This window comes from Hesperophylax consimilis, chromosome 19 (assembly GCF_061612785.1).
Source record: "Hesperophylax consimilis isolate HC1 chromosome 19, BYU_Hcon_1.0, whole genome shotgun sequence".
NCBI classification, from domain to species: domain Eukaryota; kingdom Metazoa; phylum Arthropoda; class Insecta; order Trichoptera; family Limnephilidae; genus Hesperophylax; species Hesperophylax consimilis.
In genome coordinates, this window is record NC_142854.1 from 2,080,452 (window position 1) to 2,101,179 (window position 20,728).

At 35.2% G+C, this 20,728-nt stretch overlaps 2 protein-coding genes across 2 annotated transcripts; one reads left to right on the top strand and one right to left on the bottom strand.

The window, feature by feature from the left end:
* Window positions 1-9,400: 9,400 nt before the first annotated feature.
* Window positions 9,401-18,339, bottom strand: RpS23 (ribosomal protein S23). Its single transcript, XM_089643437.1, has 5 exons — window positions 18,222-18,339; window positions 17,710-17,869; window positions 15,505-15,703; window positions 9,638-9,730; window positions 9,401-9,528 (listed from the first exon to the last, which is right to left on the bottom strand). The coding sequence occupies exons 1-4, from the start codon at window positions 18,223-18,225 to the stop codon at window positions 9,662-9,664; spliced, it is 432 nt and encodes a 143-aa protein (XP_089499563.1). The 5' UTR covers window positions 18,226-18,339; the 3' UTR covers window positions 9,401-9,528; window positions 9,638-9,661.
* Window positions 18,340-19,706: 1,367 nt separating this feature from the next.
* Window positions 19,707-20,406, top strand: Polr2I (RNA polymerase II subunit RpII15). The gene has a single exon (XM_089642878.1). It carries the CDS (start codon window positions 19,844-19,846, stop codon window positions 20,228-20,230), a length of 387 nt encoding a protein of 128 aa, XP_089499004.1. The 5' UTR covers window positions 19,707-19,843; the 3' UTR covers window positions 20,231-20,406.
* The last annotated feature ends 322 nt before the right edge of the window (window positions 20,407-20,728 follow it).

Consider the following 20,728-nt stretch of genomic DNA (forward strand, 5'->3'; position numbering starts at 1 on the left):
ATTTGATAAACTTTTTATTTGAATTTCACTTTTGTTTTGAAATCTTGAAAGTAGAAATTAACACACTTCCCGACATCCAATAGAGCTGAAACTCAGCAGATAGACTCGTTGTCAATGACGATGCATTCTACAAAATTTTGGTGGCACTCACGTACAAACATGTGGCCATAAAATAATAATAATATTTGTATAGCGCCGTTTTTGTGCAAAATCACCTCAAGGGCGCTGTAAAAATATATAATACATTTCTACAATGATCTATGTTATTATATGGAGATAATATACAGTACCATACTTACCTGGTAGGTCACTTAAGATTAAAAATTAATTAACATTAATTAATTGTTTATTAGCGAAATTTAGATGCAGGATTTAGGACGAAATTGGATATAACTGGACTTTCCCTCAGGAATGGTATATTTAAATAAAGGTTATGACAGCTTAAAAGGTAAGTTTTTAGTTTAGTCCTGAATTCTGTTGGACTTGTTATGGATCTTAGTTCCGAGGGAGTTTATTCCAAGCCTTCGGCCCAGATGCTCCGAAAGCGCGATCAACAAACTTAGTATTATGTGTATTTCTCTGAAATTGGATGACAAAGCAGTTCATAAACAAAATAAATGTTGGTCCTAACCAATCGGGATTTGGCTCAGTTGTAAGCGCGGTTTTCTAGGGAGGAAGGTTTAATCCTCAGTCAACCAAAAAAAAATCTTTGAAATTGGCTACTAGCCAGCCCGAGAGATAGCGCAAATAAGTCGAAAATTGAAAATATATGCATTATAATTTGGTTTTTAAATTTGCCGGTCGATTAATTTAAATCACCAATTACTTTCTAACTTAAATACCAGTACAATACAAGGTGTCTGGGGTTAAAGTGCACTAACTTCGGGAGGTGATTCTTCATGATAGTATGCTTTATTCTTCATGCTGCAGCAGTCCCAGGCTAGAACTAGGTGATATTTCGGACGAGGATTCGGACAATTCTGAAGAATACTTTAGATCTGGGAAAGAAGCTCTAAGCGATGTCCAGATGGCGCTGGAGGAATTGCAGGACACTTTAGCTGAAAAGCAATGTAAGGTAAGCAAGGAGCAGCAACTAAAAATTGCCAGAAACGTAACCTACGTAATTGGTGCTGTATCACAACTTACATTGGACAGAGAAAAACTGAGAGCTGATCTGACTACTGCCCAGGCTGGTTTGAAAGTGGCCCAGGCGGAAAAACGTTCGGTTGAGGACTGCAACCGTCACCTCGCGGAGAAAATTCAGCAGCTAGAGGTGGACCTAGGACCTGTGATGCGACGTGTCGCTGAAGCTACTGAGGCGACCATGTCATTTGCGGACATCACCAAAATAAAAACTAAAGATGCGACTCCATTGCCGATCACTCGTACAGGACAAGCAGTAGGACCTACAAAGCCTACTATATGCGTTTTTCCTAAGCTGGATAGCATTAAAGACAGCGAGGAAACAAAACAAAATGTAAGAAAAACTTTAAAGCCCTCAGCTTTAGGTGTCCGAGTAACCGGCATGAGAAACATACGAAATAAGGGAGTAGCGATTCATACTGCCAGTGTTGAAGACCAACAAAAATTATTAATTGCGCTCACTAATACGAATTCAAGTACTTTAAGCGCACGACTACCAGCAAAAAGACATCCCAAGGTAATATTTTTCAATGTACCTAGAGAGTTATCCGATGAGAGCTTCCTGAATAGCGCTTTAGCTGGAATTCCAAACATGGAGCAAATGGACACTGGAGAGATGATTTCGAATTGCCGACTCAGCCATTTGGCTGGCGCTCGATCTGGCTCAACCTGTCATCGAGTGTATGAGGTTCCGGCTAAGCTACGTCATCTGTTAGTAGAACAGGAACGGGTATTCGTGGATTGGACGGTGTGCCGTGTACGAGATTTTATAGGGCTTACTGTGTGCTCTAATTGCCAGATGACTGGACATTCATTCAAATTTTGTAAGGAAAAACCAAGATGCGCTCACTGCGCCAAGGAAGGACACGGACGTGAATCGTGCCCAAGCGCTGAAGCCAAGCCGGTATGTGCAACATGCACGAGGTTCGGTAAGGCCGCGGACCACCTGACGGGAGACAAGGAATGCCCAGCTTATCAAGCAGCACTATCCAGGGACTTGGCAACCATCGACTATGGCTTTAAATAATTATATAGAAGATGACTGTGAAGTGGACTTTATAAGAACAAACAATTTGAATCAATGGGTAAAAATGAAACGTAAAAGTGAGATAGGAGATTTAATTTGCATCCAAGTTAATATTAGATCAATATGTAAATATTGGGATGTATTACATGTATACTTAAATAGTTGCTGGGAGTTTGTAGACATTTTAATGCTATGCGAAACTTCCATACAAACTGACCTTATTGATTTATATGAGATACCGGGCTACACATGTTATAACTATTGCCGCACTAACAAGTCAGGTGGGGGCATTCTACTATATGTTCGGAATAATATTGTATTCAAACAAAAACAACTAGAATCGTTTTATTTTGAAAATGTATTCGGTGTAATTACTCTTCCAAATAAAGAAAATATTAGTATTTTAGCAATATATCGACCGCCGAATCTTAGCAAACAATCATTTATTGGGGAAATAACATCTGTTTTGACAAGTTTCATAGATCCTCTCGATAATGTTTTGTTCTTTGGGGATGTTAATCTAAATTTGATGAATTACCAAGATCCTGCTGTAATCTCATATGAAAATATTCTAGCTAGCAATTACTTAATCAAGTGTATAGACGGCGTGACTAGAGAAGCAATTGTAGACGGACGCGTTACACGCTCATGCATCGATCACATTTATGTTAGGTACAATAACGGGCATAAACAAGTGGACGCGTTATCAGCGTGCGTATGCGAGATTGCTATAGCAGATCATTACATGGTCGCAGTTAATATTAAATATGACGCGCAAAAGGAACCTTTAAACATTGCGAAGGAGATTATTGTTTTGTCCCAAAAACGTATAGACAGCCAAATACATAAAATAAATTGGAATTCCTTACTTGATGAACAAGACAGTATTACACTGTATCAAAAAATTAAAAACAATTTTATTAACCTATACGAAAGATGCACAGTATCATTCCTGAAAAAACCGAATAAAAGACCAAACAGGATCAAAAATTGGATAACTACTGATATTTTAGAGAAAATTAAAAAAAGAGATTTGCTATTTCGAAGGTGGAAGAATTCACCAACCAATAAAAATTACGAAAATGAATACAAGGCCTTTCGAAATAATGTTAACAAACTAATTACTAAACAAAAATCATATTTTTTTAAAGATAAATTTAAAACATGTTTCAATAATACTAAAAAAACGTGGGATGAGATAAATAAAATTTTAGGAAGAAAAACTAAAAGCAATTGTGATGAAGTCATCTCGCGATATGTGATAAAAGATCAGACAGTGGAAAGTGTAACTAACCAATATGTGAATTATTTTTCAGATACTATATGTCATATGTTGCACAAGTGTGATTTTAAAGCATCTAATATTGATACAGTAGAATTACCTCACAGTATGTACCTACCTAAAGCAACTATCACGGAGATAACAAATATTGTTAAAAAAATTAAAAACTCAAAATCTGCTGCAATGGATAGTATAAGAATGCACGACATAAAAAAACATATAAATATTTTAGCCCCAATTATTACGCACTTAGTAAATAGACTTATTACTCAAGCAGAAATACCTGATGATCTAAAGTGTGCTATAATTAGACCTATTTACAAAGGTGGAGTACACTCAGAGATAGGAAACTATCGACCTATCAGTCAGTATCTTGCCTGCACTTGAAAAAATCTTTGAAAAATATATTTCTTTAAAATTAAACAAATACTTACAGAAATTTTCCATTTTAGACAAAAATCAATATGGCTTTCAAAAGAAAAAGAGTACTGAAATATTATTACAGGATTTCTCGAATTATGTAAATAATGAATTAAATAAAAAAATGCATGTTTTAGTATTATTTATCGATAATTCCAAGGCGTTTGACACAATTAATCCGCAAAAATTATTAAATATTCTAGAAGCAATAGGAATCAGAGGAAATCTACTAAATTTATTTAAAAATTATCTATCTAATAGACATATCTGTGTAAAAATATTTGAAAAACTGAGTGGAAAAAAAAAAATGTACGCCGGTGTCCCGCAGGGGTCAATTTTGGGACCCACCCTCTATATAATATTTGTATCAATAATGAGTAAACTATTCTCACATGTTAAACACTTTGTATATGCTGACGACACGGCACTGGTCATATCGGATGAACAATTATATACTGCGATGAAATATATGCAAGAAGACTTTATATCTCTGATTAAATGGTGTCATGACGTAGGATTAATTATAAATACAAAAAAAACTAAACTCATGCACATAAGATCTCCACATGCAAAAGTTTCCATCATGCCTGAAATAATTTCTCATAACTTTACATGCATCCATCAAAATATTGTGCAGCCCTGCTCATGCGAAACGATTGAGCTAGTAAACGAATATGTTTATTTGGGCGTGACTGTTGATTGCTACTTTAAATGGGACATACAAATACACAAAATTTGTAAACGGCTGCGGGCGATAGTGGGTAGAATATACAAATTGAAGTGTTTCGTTCCTGTGAATACCTTAAGAATTATTTACATGTCACTCGCGGAATCAACTTTAAGATATGGAATAACCACTTGGGGACATTCTTGCAAAACAAATTTAAATTACGCACAATCAATACAAAATTCTATCGTTAAATTACTAGTTAAAAAAAATATTTTTTCGCAAAGACGAAACATTTCACTTTTGTATCAAAATTTAACAGTTTTGCCGGTGCAGGCCTTATTGTGGTATAAAATATTAATTCAGCACATATCTGACTCTGAGTATAAGAGGAAAGTTGAACATGGGCACAATACTAGGTTCACAAAGAATGAAGGCATGCTTGTACCTAAACATAATAATAAATACGGACAGCGAACCCTTGAGTATAATGTGCCTAAAATATATAATATGCTACCTGGTAATATTAAGAAATGCGAATTTCCAAATAGAGTCAGATATTTGCTGAAAACGTGGCTACTAGGTAGAAATAATTTGTATTAGGCGATTTAATGTGTAAGTTTATTGTTATTGTATAAATTAAGGTCTAAGTTGTAATCTGTAAAAAGTTGTAATAAAAATCCTGTTTGACAAACTACTTAACTGTAGTTTAACGGGATATATATGAAATTAAAAAAAAATTTAAAAAAAAAAAAAAAAAAGTACAAGTAAAAAAGATAAATAACTTATTTGAAATTCCCACAATTTAAGGGTAAAAAAAAAAAACATTATTTGTGTGGGATAACAATGGAATTTGGAAAACATCTATGTATCTTTTTACTCCTACCATCATGTAGAATTACTTCCCGAAGTTAGTGCACTTTTTCCTCAGTACTCCCGGGGCCGTCTTAAGCCATGAAGGGCCCTTAGGCACACTGAGTTCGGGGGCCCTTTTTGAAAGCCAAAAACCTATAGGAAAACAACAACCCGAATCGAATGTTTCTATAATTTTATTGCAAGACAGAAATTGTGATTTCGAAATATATGAGCTTTTGAAATAATTACAAAAATTCAAAATACTGCAATTATCAATTTGAATTGTGTGTTACACAATTCCGAGATCTGGAGTAAAAATTAAAAAAATTATATTTGAAAACATTATTTTGCATCAATAAGGTTAAATAAAAATTAAATATTTGTTACAAACTATTAATTTTAACCCAATTTGACAAGTGACGAGAGCAGATTTACAAATACCACAGACACGGAAAAGTGCCGATGGCAAATTTTCTTCCACGGTATCCTTGGGGATAGAGCAGTCATACTCAACCTGCGGCCCGCCGAGCTATTTTGTGCGGCCCTCAATACATTTAATATCAGGAACATGATTTACAAAATCTGGCATTCTATATCACGTTAAGTTGAGATTAATTGCGACTTTGACGTACAGACATTGAAACCCGAAGAGGATAGTATAAGTATAATATACTATCTATATAATATAATATGGTATAAGAGTGTTGCTACTGCACAAGCTTGGATCTATCTCTAAAACACAAAGATTTGACAGACAAATATGCGCGCAAATTATTTTGCTCGTGGCAACACATAAATTTTTGACAGTTCCAAAGTTAAATGGTTACCAGTGTTACTTGTTACTACCAACGAAGGCGATGTATCGCCATTTAGGCTACTAAACATAACAAAAACCTATCTTCATATATCTATTCTATTTGATATAATATTTTTTGCGGCCGGAAATTTTCGAAAACGGAATTCCGTAGCTACCCCACCCCCCATGGATTTCGAAAAATTGTTGTGGGGAATTACATATGATGCTTTTGGCTGTGCGGATTTTTTTTTCAGCGAAGTTCTGCAACAACCCCCCCCCCCCCCATGGATTTGAAATATTTCGTGGGGAGCACTCATTTTGAATTTTTTTTGTGGGGAATTATTATGTTTTACAGAAATTCTCTAACAACCCCCCCCCCATGGATTTCGAATAATAAAAGGGGGGTATCAAGCTCACACCATGCTCACACCGTTGGCAACACTGACCAGTATAGTGTTGCGGCCCGCGTAGCTTTACAAACATATGAATGTGGCCCCCAGAAGAAAAAGGTTGAGTATCACTGGGATAGAGGTACGTATGTGGTGTGGGTGAAGGGAGTAGAATATGAATTATTACATTCACAAAGACATGGAAAAGCACCTCAGGCGAAATTTTTTCTAGATCAGAGGGCAAACCAATACAAAAGTCAGTATCCCAAGAATATAAAGCGCCCCTGAGGTGATGTCTCACAAAAGCGGTGCTATATAAATTAGCCAAAAATAAATAAAATAGTCGGGAATCCTTTAGTATTTTCTTTAATGGAAATCTTTTAGTATTCTAAATGGAAACATATCAGCTTAGCCAGCGAGTAACCCAGTGGACAAATGCGTCGTTCAATCTGCTCCATCAGAGCCCGGCCGGGAACTCTCAGGCCCAGGCGGGAAGTCTGACCCTGACAGAGACAATGCGTTACAACTGTATCTGGCACTAAGCTCATTAAATTAATTTCACAGTCGTGCATAACAATATTTTAGTGATGACATGTTGTTTCAAGTACTGCGATTGCTAGGGCCCGATCCCAATGATTCATACCTCCATGAACCCCCATCTCGGCAGCCCTGTCTAGGGGCATGAATTCGGGGGCACCCTCAGACCCTAGGCTCATGCCCATAGGGTAAATACGGAACTGCAGGAGGCCCAATCAGCATTTGCTGAAATGCTGACCACCCCTGGGCACTACGGATATATATTATTTTCAGTGACCGGATAAATCATCACATCTTTAAAAAGTTATATAAAGTGATGAAACAAAAACTTTATTAACTGGGTTTAATATTTTTTTTTCATCGTCTTTAATGACTTTTTAAAGGTGTGTTGAGTTATCATGGAACCAGAGATGTGCAAAATGGGTACCCAAAACCATTTGAAATGCAAAATGGAAATGGGTCAAAACTTTTCCATTTGAAAATGCAAAATGGTTTATAGAAAAGCATTTCAAATGCAAAATACCTATTTTCAAAATGCATTGAAAATGCAAAATGGTTTCTCAGGTCAAACAATTAAAATAATTATAGAATTTTTAAACAACTTGGTCATTTAATAATGGACATCAATGTAGAACAAACATATTACATGATGGTAAATACAAAAAAACCACGACTATAGATTATGAAACCACAAAAAATTTGCGCGGGACTAATGTTGCCAACGTAAAAACATAGAAACTGCTATCTAACATTTAATTTTACAGCGTCACACAGTGGGCTGAAAATCGCCTTTCATAGACATAGAGACTTGAATTTTCAAGGGTATTTTTTTTGGCTAGAAATGGATTCTGCTGATCATTACTATTCTATAAAATTTTGTATGAAGCAATTGCGTGTACAAATGAAGGAGTTATCATTTTTTAAAGAAAAATTTGTATGGCACAGACATTAAAAATGAGGCTATCTCTGGAATCATAAGGTTGGCCATTATATCCTTACACACAGATATACAACTATTTATTTGTATTTTTTTGACATACTTCGTATTGTGGCGCAACTTGCGATTTTTTTCTCCTTCATTTGTACACGCAATTGCTTCATACAAAATTTTATAGCATAGTAATGATCAGCAGAATCCATTTCTAGTAAAAAAAGACCCTTGAAAATTCAAGTCCCTATATCTATGAAAGGCGATTTTCAGCCCAATGTGCGTCGTGACCCCATGTTCAGTATTTTTTGTAATGGTATCACTCAATTGCCAGGGCTCCTACCAGGGAGCAACTTGACAAATGTAAATTATCTCTCATAGCGAGGTTGAGGACCGACTGATATTTGGGGCTTATGAAAAAAAGATGAGTGGAGATAGTAGGAAGAATGTTGCAAAAAGCATTTAAAATGGAAAATGCATTGAGAAAAGCATTTAAAATGCAAAATGGTTTTTAGAAAAGCATTTAAAATGCAAAATACCCATTTTGCATTTCCATTTGAAATGGATTTATTTGAAATAAAGCACATCTCTGCATGGAACTATTATTTTCAGAGTCCAGTGGCTCCAATGTGTACCATTTTTACAGCATTCCCAAACATGACACATTAAGGAACTTATTTCCTATCAAGGCCACCTGTGTGGAGTTAATGTTAAAATTTGTGATGGTGTTGTTTCAACCTTTCAATTTATTGTATGTACCTTAATATGTAATAATCATTCTGATTTTTCATATTGTCTTCGATAATTATGTATATGACAAATTAAGATTTTATTAATTAAATTATTTTTACAAAAGGTAAGAGTCAGTTGTTTCACAGAATTTGAACAATTCATCAAATTTCAAGTTAATTCCTAAGTTCTGTAAAGGCTCCATTAAATTTCTGTTATTATACCGTTAATATAATTTTAGTTCAATTTATATTACCACGATAACTGTAGGGTTGATTAAAATGTATAAAGTTGAAATTCTAAACCCAATTCATTTCATTGACATCTTTTTTATTTCATTCCTTTATACATTTTTCGAAGCATAAGGGTTAAAATTCCATAGCAATAAGCTCCAGTGTGAAATATACTAGATATCAGACACATGCGCTCTGAACACCAAACATGGTTGCAAAAAGCAGTCCACTGTAACCAACTTGTAGGACTTATATTACATCACATAAATATGGCTGACATTGCAGACTGGCCATATCTGGTGAGGGCTTTTCCCATAGAACATTGTGCCCGAAATGGGAACTTTCAACATGTGATGAATGAGAAGGCACGTCAGAGGTCAATAAAGGAAAAGGCTTGTTGGTGGAGATGAACAATTTTATTGAATCATTCACACATAAAGATGGTCATTTGTATAAATACAGCCCTGCATGTAGAGATGGGGGGGCGGGGAGAGCTCCCTCTTCTCTGCCGAGGAATTTAACCTGCAAACAAACAACACATTAGTCTCGCATCTTCCCAGAATAACACAGCATGTGTAATGAAATAGATATTAAACATGTTACTATTTTAGAAAATAAATTAATATCATACCTTAAAAAAATAACACAGCACAGCTTATGACCTCGGCCTTTCCTTCTTCTCTTTGTAGAGGGCGAGAAGTGATACGTTGGCCACCTTCACCACCTGGAGACAACAAGTTACATTACATTAGTTCTTGTACACACTAACTTCCCGTTCAATTATCATTCCCGGAGGTTTCGGGGGTGGGGAAGCAGACTCAGACCATAATCATCATCATTTTACCTCAAGAGTAGCAAATACAAAAGTAAACTAACATCATTGTCTGCTTTGGGGAATACTTATATCATTTATTTCGCATCAGCAAGGAGATTCAAAGGGTCTCCCATTTGACGCCATCTTCACAAGTTACATGATAACTCAAAAACACCTTTAAAGGTAAAATAAAGTCATTAGAAGCCAGGGTAAGTTTTTGTTTTACTTCACATCACTTTTTAAAGGTGTGTTGTTGTCAAGTTATTCGGTTACCACTGCCAACACTGTTTTTTCTTTATCCCTCATTAAACTTTAAATTTGTTATGTGTAAGAAATTAATATTTTGCAGGAAAAACGTGATTTTTCCATTAATTTATGGAAGTTCTAAACGAGAAATGTGTGTGGAAGCTTGAGATATGGCATTTAAATAGCCAGGGTTTAATGTTAACAAGAATTTGTGACTTGGCTAAAGCATAATGAAAGTAAGTTGGAAAATAGGGACCCACTTTTCAATCAGTTAAGACAATAATGAAAAGTATGTATTACAGTGTCCAGAAATGGAAAGTAATGCATTTAGGTTGGCAATTTATTTGGTGGTTTAACACCTCGTATGCCGGGCCCGCATATGCGCGGCCCATACAAATTTAAAAAAAAAAAAAAAAAAAAAATTTATATGCGATTTTAACCCTAATGTACAAAGAATTTGTATGGAGAACAAGGTCTTAATCGCTTGAGCTATTCTCGTTCTTTACGCATCATATTTCAGAAACACTTGAAGCTTCTTCCACATCTAATTTTAAATTTTTCTGTGGGATGCCAACTCAACCAAAAATAACGGTCAAAGCAGGTCAAAGTGAAACATCGCGGTTCTATTTTAAAGTGCCAAAACGAAGTAATTTATCAATAAAACGTAAGTAATGTTTTTTTTATACATAGTTTATTGTTCACGGCATGTGTTTCGGTAAATTTAAAATACGAAAACTCAAAATAACCGACAAAATATTACGTCAAAGTATACACCATGTTTTCGTGATAAAAATGTTCGTTTTATTTCTAGCTATGTTCCATCATATATTGTGTGATTTGCTTTGTTTCGTATCTCATTTTGCAGATAAATCAATTGAGAACATATATCACAGCCTTTGATTTGTCCATATTTAGTTAATATTTTACAAAAAATAATATTCTAATGTCCTCCGCGCTAAAAAAGTGTCCGAGAAATTTTTTGACGTTTCTCCATCAATATTCACGTAAATATTGCCTAATCTTATAAGGATTGTACATTATTATGTAAAGAAAACTATTGAGATTGTGTATAAAAGCCCTAGTTTCGTCAATATTTAGTTAATATTTTTTAATTAAATAAATACGAGACATCGGAAACCTGCACAAATACACGTGAACTGTTTATATGTATGTGTGAGAGGCCATCTTGAAATCATATCCGCGCCTGCGTAAAACGCACTTCGATCTGCGCGCGCAAATATGAACGATTTTTACAAATTCAAATTTTGTATGGGAGCTACAGGGTTCTTACAAAATACATGATTTATTAGAAATATTTATTTCTAATAATATTTATTAGAAATATTATTTTTTATTTATAAAAATGGTAATAAATATCACAAAATTAGATCAGTTATATAGGGTGTGCAAAAAAGTACTAACAAACTTTTTTTTTGTTTAGGTATAAAATATTTATTCGCGTATTGATTTTTTTTCTTTTCTTTCTGTCTATAGGAAACCGACCACGTCGTTGCGGAGTTCTACGGATTCACTGATAGCGAGGATGAATCCCTCGCCGGTGATGTAGAACTTCCGTCAATGGTGGAAATGGATGTTATGGATGGAGGATGAGTTGGAGCCTTTGGAGGAGGGGGAGGAGGAGAATCCAGAGGAGCAGACCTTCACCTGGTCCGAGGATTTCTCCACCTTCACGGGTCAGCGTGAGCATTATGCCGTCCTACAGCCTGGCCCATCACCCGACGTGTTCCCTCCGACAGTCGCTACATCTCCATATGACGTCTTCTTATGTGTTGTTGTTTATGGTTTTGGTTATTTGTTGAATGTGTGTTATCATTTGTTACTTGGATTTTGTTATCTGTGATTGTAATTTGGTACTGGTTGTTGTTATTTATGGTTTTAATTATTTATTGAATGGGTGTATTTGTGCATTATTTGAATAAAAATGTTTACTGAAACAAGTGCATTGTGCATCTTTGCATTGTTTGAATTTTCGTTTCCATTCATTGTATCTTCCACTTTTGAGGAGGACAGAAACAGTGTCTAAAAATTTGAATATTATAATAATAAATTTATGTATGTGAAAAATGATTTTTTTCGCAGTCTCTCGACCAAAGATTAAAAAAACGTGTTTCATGTACCTGTTCTAAAACTGAAATAAATATGATGAAATTTTTTTCTTATTTATTTTTGAACCACACAGTATCTGAATTTAAAAAACGCATTTAAATAAATATTAATAAAAAAAATATTAGAAAATTTTATTTTTATTCCCCGAGTCATGATTTTTTTGTCACCCTGTTCTTTCAAACACATCTGTATACATGGGCTGGCCGCCATTGAATTCAGAGCAATGCAAAAAGATCGCGAATTCTTCTAAGGTAAACTCTTACTTCTTTCATTATTTTTGATATAAATTGATTGTGGACATAATAGATTTGAGGTATCATCAGGCTACCTTTACACTTGTAAGTTTTTTCCTGTAAGTTGCTCACGTAAGCGACTTACGACAAATTTACCAATGTAAACGACACCATAAGTCACTTACCGTAATTTATACCAAGTTACGGAAGTTTTTTTTACGTAAGTTTTTGACAGGTCTAATCGCTCACGCGGGAATTTACGGCTCTCTCACAGCTTATCAAAACAGATTGATAAGTTGAGACGCTTACAGTAAGTTTTGACGTCACTGTCGGGATGGTAAAACAGAAATCTGCAACACTGACAGGTCTTTCTGCCGTTGCTCATCGGGACTTGTTTATTTGTCGCCATGAACAGCTTTATGAAATAATACACTGCAATAATCTATGGAGACTAACATAACATTATTTATCATTAACACAATGTCATCTTTAAAAAATGCCTGCGTAAATGTGTGATAATGATTCTAGTATTCGACTTCACGAACTGACGGATCAGCTATCAAACTTCACAACAAATTAATATCTCCAATGAATGCATACAAAAATGCAATACAAGAATACATAGAAAACATTACCTGACGCCAAAAATCGAAGAGTCACCATTATTTTTTCTAACTAACTAACCATCACGCCGTTTCCCCGCAGGGGTAGGCTGAGAGGACGGACCGCCAAACAACTCGGTCTTGGCACACACTTCTTGCCTCATTCACATTCATACATCGTCTAATACATAGGTACTCTTCTATTATTCTGTCTCTTGACATGGCCCGACTCAAGTATCTGATTCACTTGGTCGTGCCATGTCTTCCTCGGGCGTCCCCGACTTCTGCTACCATTCACATTTGCATCGTATATTCTCCTTACACTCCTTTCTTTGCTCATTCGCTCTACATGCCCAAACCATCTAAGCGTCCCTTTCTTGATCTTACTCATTACGCTTACATCAGCCTTGTACTCTTTGCTGATCTCCGCATTTCTCACACGATCGTACATGGTGTTACACACATACGCCTCAGGAATCTCATTAATTTTTCAGCTGGTGAAATAGCATTCCGAAAACGAGTATCATTCTTTTTAATTAGCGGTCCAACCATTTCCAATATGTATTAGAAGTCAGTTTCTCTAATTTGGATAAAATTAAAGAATTTTCGTTGTTCCTCAATTATTAATTCTGCCGTTAAACGAACGAAATCCCTATCAGTACTTTTTCTTTGAAGCCAACTCCTAATCCAACGCACTCTGCGGGCCCTTACGTTTTTGTTTGACAAAATTGTGCATATTATCGCAGCGGCAATCCGTTGTGTGCGGAAATGGGTATTATATGGGGATCCATGATCTAACCGTACATAAACAAATTTAATCCCTTATCAAATATTACTAACTGACAGCTGTCAAAGTCGGCGGCAACGCGTTGTTGCATGTTGTCAGGAAGCCATCTTACGAAAAATAGAATTACTGGTGTAGCGGTCTCTGTGAGAAGTTCGTAAGTTAAACTTCCAAACAACTTCCGTGAGCATTATTTACGATAAGTTGGATGCATATGTAATCGCTCCTGTGAGTAACTTATCAAAAATTTACGAAAGTCGTAAATTTTACTTACAAGTGTAAACCCAGCCTCAGAAAGATAGTTTTATCTACATTATTTTGATGTAATTTTTATAATATTTCACCCAAGAAAAGTGATGAAAATTTACTTCGTAAGAAATGTCAAAATTTTTACGTCCTAATGAATAGTTTTATTATTAGCATTATTTATTTACAGGTTTCTTGTACAAAATAATATTATTAGTAACAACAGTTGTATAAACTACCGAAATCTGGAAGAATTGTTATCATATACTTATAAAATACGACACAAAAAAATTTTAAGTGGACACTTGACGTTTGATTTTTTTTTTGAATAAATGAAAATATTTTACATTTTCAAAGAAGTGTCAATGGCATTACTTCTTCGAAAAAACCTTTGGATTATTTTTTTTCACGAGGGGTGTCTATTCAGGTTTGTGTAGAAATAAAAAAATCAGTTAATTTTCTTATGAATATATTTTTTTTACATTTGTTTGCCGAATGGGAAAATTTTTACACATTTTTTTTGTTAAAGTTAGCTATTCTGGGAAAACTTGTAACAATATTATCATGTAATATATATGAATAATAAGATACATTATCTGATAAACAGAAAACAATCGCAAAATAAACAATTTCTTTGTTTTTAAACGGATGTTTGACCAAAAGGCAGGAGAGTAATTTGCGCGCGGTTTTTTTCAAAAAAGCTTGGAATTTCCGAGCATACAACAGGTTAACAATAATAAAAAAAAAAGTTTTTTTCCATTATTACAAATCTGTTCAGATAGATACATTGAAAATTTTGTGTATTTATTTTGGTTTGACTGAGGATTGCACCTTCCTCCCCAGGGACTGAAGTCAACCACGCTAACATGGCCAAGTCCCAAGATTAGGTAGGACTGATATTTATTTCGTATTTTAACTGCTGTAATATCATCCAATTTCAGATAAATGTGTACATGTCCACATGTGTATGTGTGGATTGTCACCAAGTACAATACGATGGATTGTCATCGATAACGGGTCTGTCTGCAGAGTTTCAGCTCAGACGTCAGTAAGTGGGTTAATTTCCACTTGCAGGAATTGTAATTTATTCACAAAAACAAGTTCAAATAGATGTATTTAAAAATCGGATAATTTGATGTCTTTTCTACTAGACTTGTTTCGGCATAAAAATGGTTTTTATCTAAACCCAAACAAAGAACTTGTTCTAGGATCACAGGTTTTTGGGTTAAATAAGAGAAGAAAAACTAAACTTTAAATTTTCACAATAACAATGGCTGCCAACTGAACATAAATTTTCACATAACTCTTAAAATGCATTATTTTCCATTACCCGAAACTGAAATTCTCGTTATTATCTAACTACTACAGTGTTTTTTAAAGTGTGTGTGTGTGTCACCCATGTTTTGTATATTTAGCATTAGTTAGTGCATAGATATGGTTGCTTACCTTGAACCTGACTCCGGGAATGTCTCCTACGGCGTGACCCTTCCTACCGAAGCCGGCAACCAGGACCTCGTCGTTCTCCTCAATGTGGTTGAGGCAACCATCCCGGGGCACGAACGCCGTGATCTTCTTGCCGTTCTTGATTAGCTGCACTCGCACGCACTTGCGGATGGCAGAGTTAGGCTGCTTGGCTTCAACGCCACTACAAACAAAATACATAAACCATTCAACAAACAAATTCATCTAGTCCATTAATACAGATTATATGCGCACATTCAAATTCTGGCTCAGAGTACTTTTGTCGTCATGTACAATCCTGCACAATCAAGAGTAGCAAATACAAAGTAAGCATCATTGCCCAGGGAAGGTTCAATAACTTCACTCTATTACTTTAAATGGAAAATTTCACTTGAAATAAACTATTCCATTATGACATAAAACTTATCGCAAATTTTTGACATTAAAATAATTCCGATGTGACCTCTTTGGGCTATCTGAAATTCTTATACACTTTATCACTGTTATATTTTAGAAAATATGTGGAAGCTAACAGCAATCTAAACTAGGATTCTAACTAACATTCAAATGTTCATATTCCTTATGATTTTTGACAAAACCAATAAAATCTTGTAGGTCACACAGTTATGAGTGGAGGCAAACACATACAGGGTTGGTTGCATAATGTTGTTACATGTAAATGTACATATTTTACAACAGCCTTTCGTCTACTTATTGTTATTAATGACAAGTAGACAGCGACAAATCATTTTACTTTTCACAGTGGGGCACAAGTATAAAGACGTGAGGCAGGAATTGAATGAGCAACCATCTGTTCATCAATAATGTGCAAATTGATATTAGGTATAGTAATGATTTACCCAACCGACGAACTTTTAGGCACAGATTATGGAAATTACACTTCCTTTCTACATTAATTTACATGCATTTAATAGGGGTTAATTAAGTCATGTATACATATTAGATTAAAACAAAACTTTCACAAATGTCAATCCATGCTACAAAAATCCAAAATGGCAGCAAAGGGATCATTTTATAAGGGAAATTTTGAACTTAAATTGAATTTCAAAGCTTATTTTACTATCTCTCCCGAAATAGTTTTTCTTGTAGTAATTGTGTCGAAACGAAGTTTTATTTCCATAATCTGTGCCTAAGTGCGGCAGTTGGGTATTCTATTTCTAAAAGGGTTTAATTTACTGTTTCAGCAATAATAATGTTTTATGAATCGCATTGGAGTAATTGTCTAGTCTTCCAGAAGTATCACGAAAGCTCACACTGAATAGAATAAACAAAAACTTTGGTCCAATACAACGAGTGAGACAAAACATAGCTCATTACCTCGGTAAACTTCTTGGGTAGCAAAAAAACACTTCTATGTAGTTGTTTCTTTCTGCAAGCTTTATCTGGTATGAGAATAGAATCACTTTCTTAAAGACCAGCATCACCGACGTGTCGAGGATGTTCTGTGGTGAGTCTGAATGTCGAGACTCGCAGTATTATCCTGTGATTGTCATCAATCAACATTCACAGGCATAATACCACGAACCTCGGCAATCCCTTCTTCTCTTCAAGTCTTCGCCAAAGCATGGCAACACAACACATGGCACACTTATTTGTTTCACTGGTTTCACAATCCACTTAATTATTCTATGTTAATAACAACTGTACATTTGGAATAGTGGGTACATAACAACGAAAGAATGATGACCCAAGTACTTCAGTGATAGCAAAGATTATTATATTGTGTGAACCATGATATTATTATTGGTCATGTTTACAGGGGGAGAAACACATGTTAGTATAACTGGTCCAAACCACATAATAAAATGTGTGCTTATGATAAACAACTAGATTTGAGAAAATGGAAAGATTTACCATGTGGTGTTTCAGAATAGCTCAATAATACCTATGCACAGCAGTAAGTTCACAGTTCACTGGAAGTAGGGGTTACCTCAATTACACACATGTTGGATATCGATTTTTCGAGCAAGTCAACTTATTATACCAAATTAGCACCGAACCAGACTTTGAGAAAGTTTCGAGTACCTTGTAACAGATCACTGGTAAACACTAGCACAGAATTAGTATCAAGTAGAAGAGACTCGTCTCGGTTTGACGTATTGGTATATCGACGTGTAACCCAACTATTAATATGTAAATGCGGATATCAAAAATGGGAAACGTACTTACACCTTCTCCAGGACGATACCCTTGGCGTGAGAAGCCCCTCCGAAGGGGTTGGCCTTCCAGCGGGTTCCCAAATGGGCCTTCTTGTATTCTTTGTCGGCCCATCGCTGCTGGCGACGGTGATCTGCGTGTTTACGGGCGGTACGGAGTCCACGGGGCTTGCCTGCACATATGAAAAAATAATTCTATGATAAACTGCCGAAAAAACGAAAATAAATTACAAACATCTCTCACAATACTCGGACGCACGTTTTAAAAATTTAATTTGCCTACATAATTGCGTCTAAGAGTAAGGATGAATTCGATTACTTTTAGGCACCACGCGAAAATCTCATGTCGGCACTATGGCGGTTACGACGCCGACCGATTACTACAGAGTAATTTAGCGAAAAATTACTGAAATATAACAAAACTAATACGCTCACTGTATAGTTTTAGCGATAAACTTACATAAAATAATGCAAGAACTATCCGTAACACTTAATTTAACATAAAAACTCAAAAAGTCGCCTCACCCATCTTGAGCGCGTACTACACAGTCCTTGACGGAAGTAAAAGAGGCTTGTCAGAAATAAACTGAATGGGACATGCGCGACAAACGGGAATGGTTGCGTTTGCTTTTTTTTCTTTTTGTGTTTTAAATGGCAACATTATACAGGTACTTACCTTCAAACTGTTACCATAAGTGGCAAAATAATCAAAATGTTATTATTAGTTATTAAAATAGCTGAATATTTTTTCTGGTTTATTGAAATGTATTAATTAATTAATTTTTATTCATTTAAATACTGGTATGGTTTACTATTTTTTAATGGTTTTGAAACAATAATACATGTGGTCTTTAATGTTTTTGTGTAACCGAACTTTTATACCATTTGGTTTGTAAAAAAAGTTTAAAAATACTAATAAATGTGACGCTGCCAGTAAGTGTTCTGGTTTTATCACATTAAAACGTGCATTATCTATAAAAATACTTGCTAAGTACAATTTTAATGAATTTGTAATACATGTGTTTATTTATTAATTTCTCTTTGACAAATTTCGTTTATAGATAGCAATAATATTTTTTTCAGAAGGAAAGTTTTTTAATTTGGAAATAAATTCAGTAATTTTCTTAACCCCTCAGGCCTCTGGAATATTCTGTCAGTAGGTCGGAGTTTTTCCGCTTTGCAATAAAATCCATATAATGGAATATTTCTGAACGTATCACCTCACTTTTTTTATTACAAATCTCACACAAAATAATTAATAAAAAAATCACGAAGTTTCATTTTTTAAGATACGGTTGGAACCTTTTGTTTCATAAAGGAAGGTGCACATTTTAATTTTTCTAGGGTTAACTTCTCTGGGTAGGAATATTAAATGAGGTGGTTTTTCATTTTAGAAATTTACTGAAATATTGCAGTATTTACCTAAATATATTTGATATTAGTTTTATTTCAAGATGAGAACATCAAAACTATTTGCGAAGACGCAAATGAAATATTATGAGTGGTAACAACAAATAGATAGATAGATAGCCCGTTGTCCCACTGGCTCGAAATCGATAAAAATTGGAGACCGTGAGCAGAAAAATAAAGTTCACAACGGTTTGAAGAGCAGCCATTGTGGGATTTTGCTGCGCAGGGTCTCCGGTTTTTGTCGATTTCGTACCGTTACCGAGCCAGTGGGACGACGGGCTATTTTATAACGCAAATGTCTCTCTGATTGGTTTATTTATGTGTCTCTCGTATCGAGCACAAAGAGCAAGATACACTTTTGTTCTCTGGTAGAAACCCTGACAAGATAAGCCGACTGATACCATTATTACTAGAAAATACTGATATACCGGTCCAGTCAATGATATAAATGCTTTAGGTGTGATGAGAGCCTCTGCTAAAAAAAGTGGAAAATTTCCATAAACAAACCACTCAAAACATTTACAAAAGTGAAAAAAGTCAACTGCGTGCTTATATCTATGCACCATTTGCACATATATCCGCATACCGCATATAGAGAGTGGTTTATTTATGCGCATATATCTATGCTTTGGTAACTGTCAAACACGCTGTCATCAAACTTAGTGTTTTTAACATTAACTTTTTATTCGATTCGGCAGAATTATACCAACTTTTGAATAGTGCAATTTCGCCCGACAATGATCAAGACAGACCCAGCCCCAAAAAAAGACGGCGGTCCAGGCTATGTTGGAATCAGATTTTGTCAAGAATGTAACAACATGCTATATCCAAAAGAGGACAAAAACAACAAAGTACTGCTGTACGCGTGCCGGAATTGCGACTATAAACAATTGGCTGACTCGAACTGTGTATACGTAAACAAAATTATGCACGAAGTAGACGAATTAACGCATATCAATCCTGATGTGGTGAGCGATCCAACACTTCCTAGGACCAAGGAGCACCAGTGTCCGAAGTGCAACAACAGGGAAGCGGTGTTCTTCCAGGGGCAGACCAGGAGAGCAGAAGAAGAGATGAGGCTTTATTATGTGTGCACGAGTTGTAAGCATCGATGGACTGAATAGATTTACTTCATTATACTGCTCATTTATATAATGTCAACATTGTCACCAGAGCATAAAATCTAAGAAGAATTTGGTCTTCTTAGCAATAAATGTGTGTCTTCATTCACTCATGCAAAACCCTAGTAAGAAATGTATTATTTTTTTAAATGTCCAAATAACTTGAAAAATAAATTATTTTCACAATTTATTCTTGTGTCATCTAACTATTATTTTCTTTATAAATATAAATTGTTAATTTATAATAACTTTGCATTTGGTGGTATAGCTAAGATACATTTTTTGGAATCAAAGAAAGTTTCCTGAAGATTTTCAGCGCCATTAGAAAAAGTGAGATAGTTAACGTAACAACACACAAGTATAAGAAGGATAACCTAATAGCAGTAGGTCGTCTCATACAGTATTCCGTGTTGGTCATATAGTGTAAGCGAGCAAGTGTATCTCGTTATCTCACTCACACCCGTGATGTTAAAGGTAGTATTTGACGCAAATACGAAAACG

Excerpts from the sequence above, each read along its gene's own strand:
- RpS23 (XM_089643437.1), bottom strand. Across the intron at positions 15,704-17,709 it reads GGTATCGTCCTGGAGAAGGT|TGGCGTTGAAGCCAAGCAGC; the intron begins GTAAGTACGTTT and ends TTTTGTTTGTAG. Across the intron at positions 9,731-15,504 it reads TTCCCGGAGTCAGGTTCAAG|GTGGTGAAGGTGGCCAACGT; the intron begins GTAAGCAACCAT and ends TGTTGTCTCCAG.
- Polr2I (XM_089642878.1), top strand. The coding sequence starts at position 19,844 with ATGATCAAGACAGACCCAGCCCCAAAAAAAGACGGCGGTCCAGGCTAT.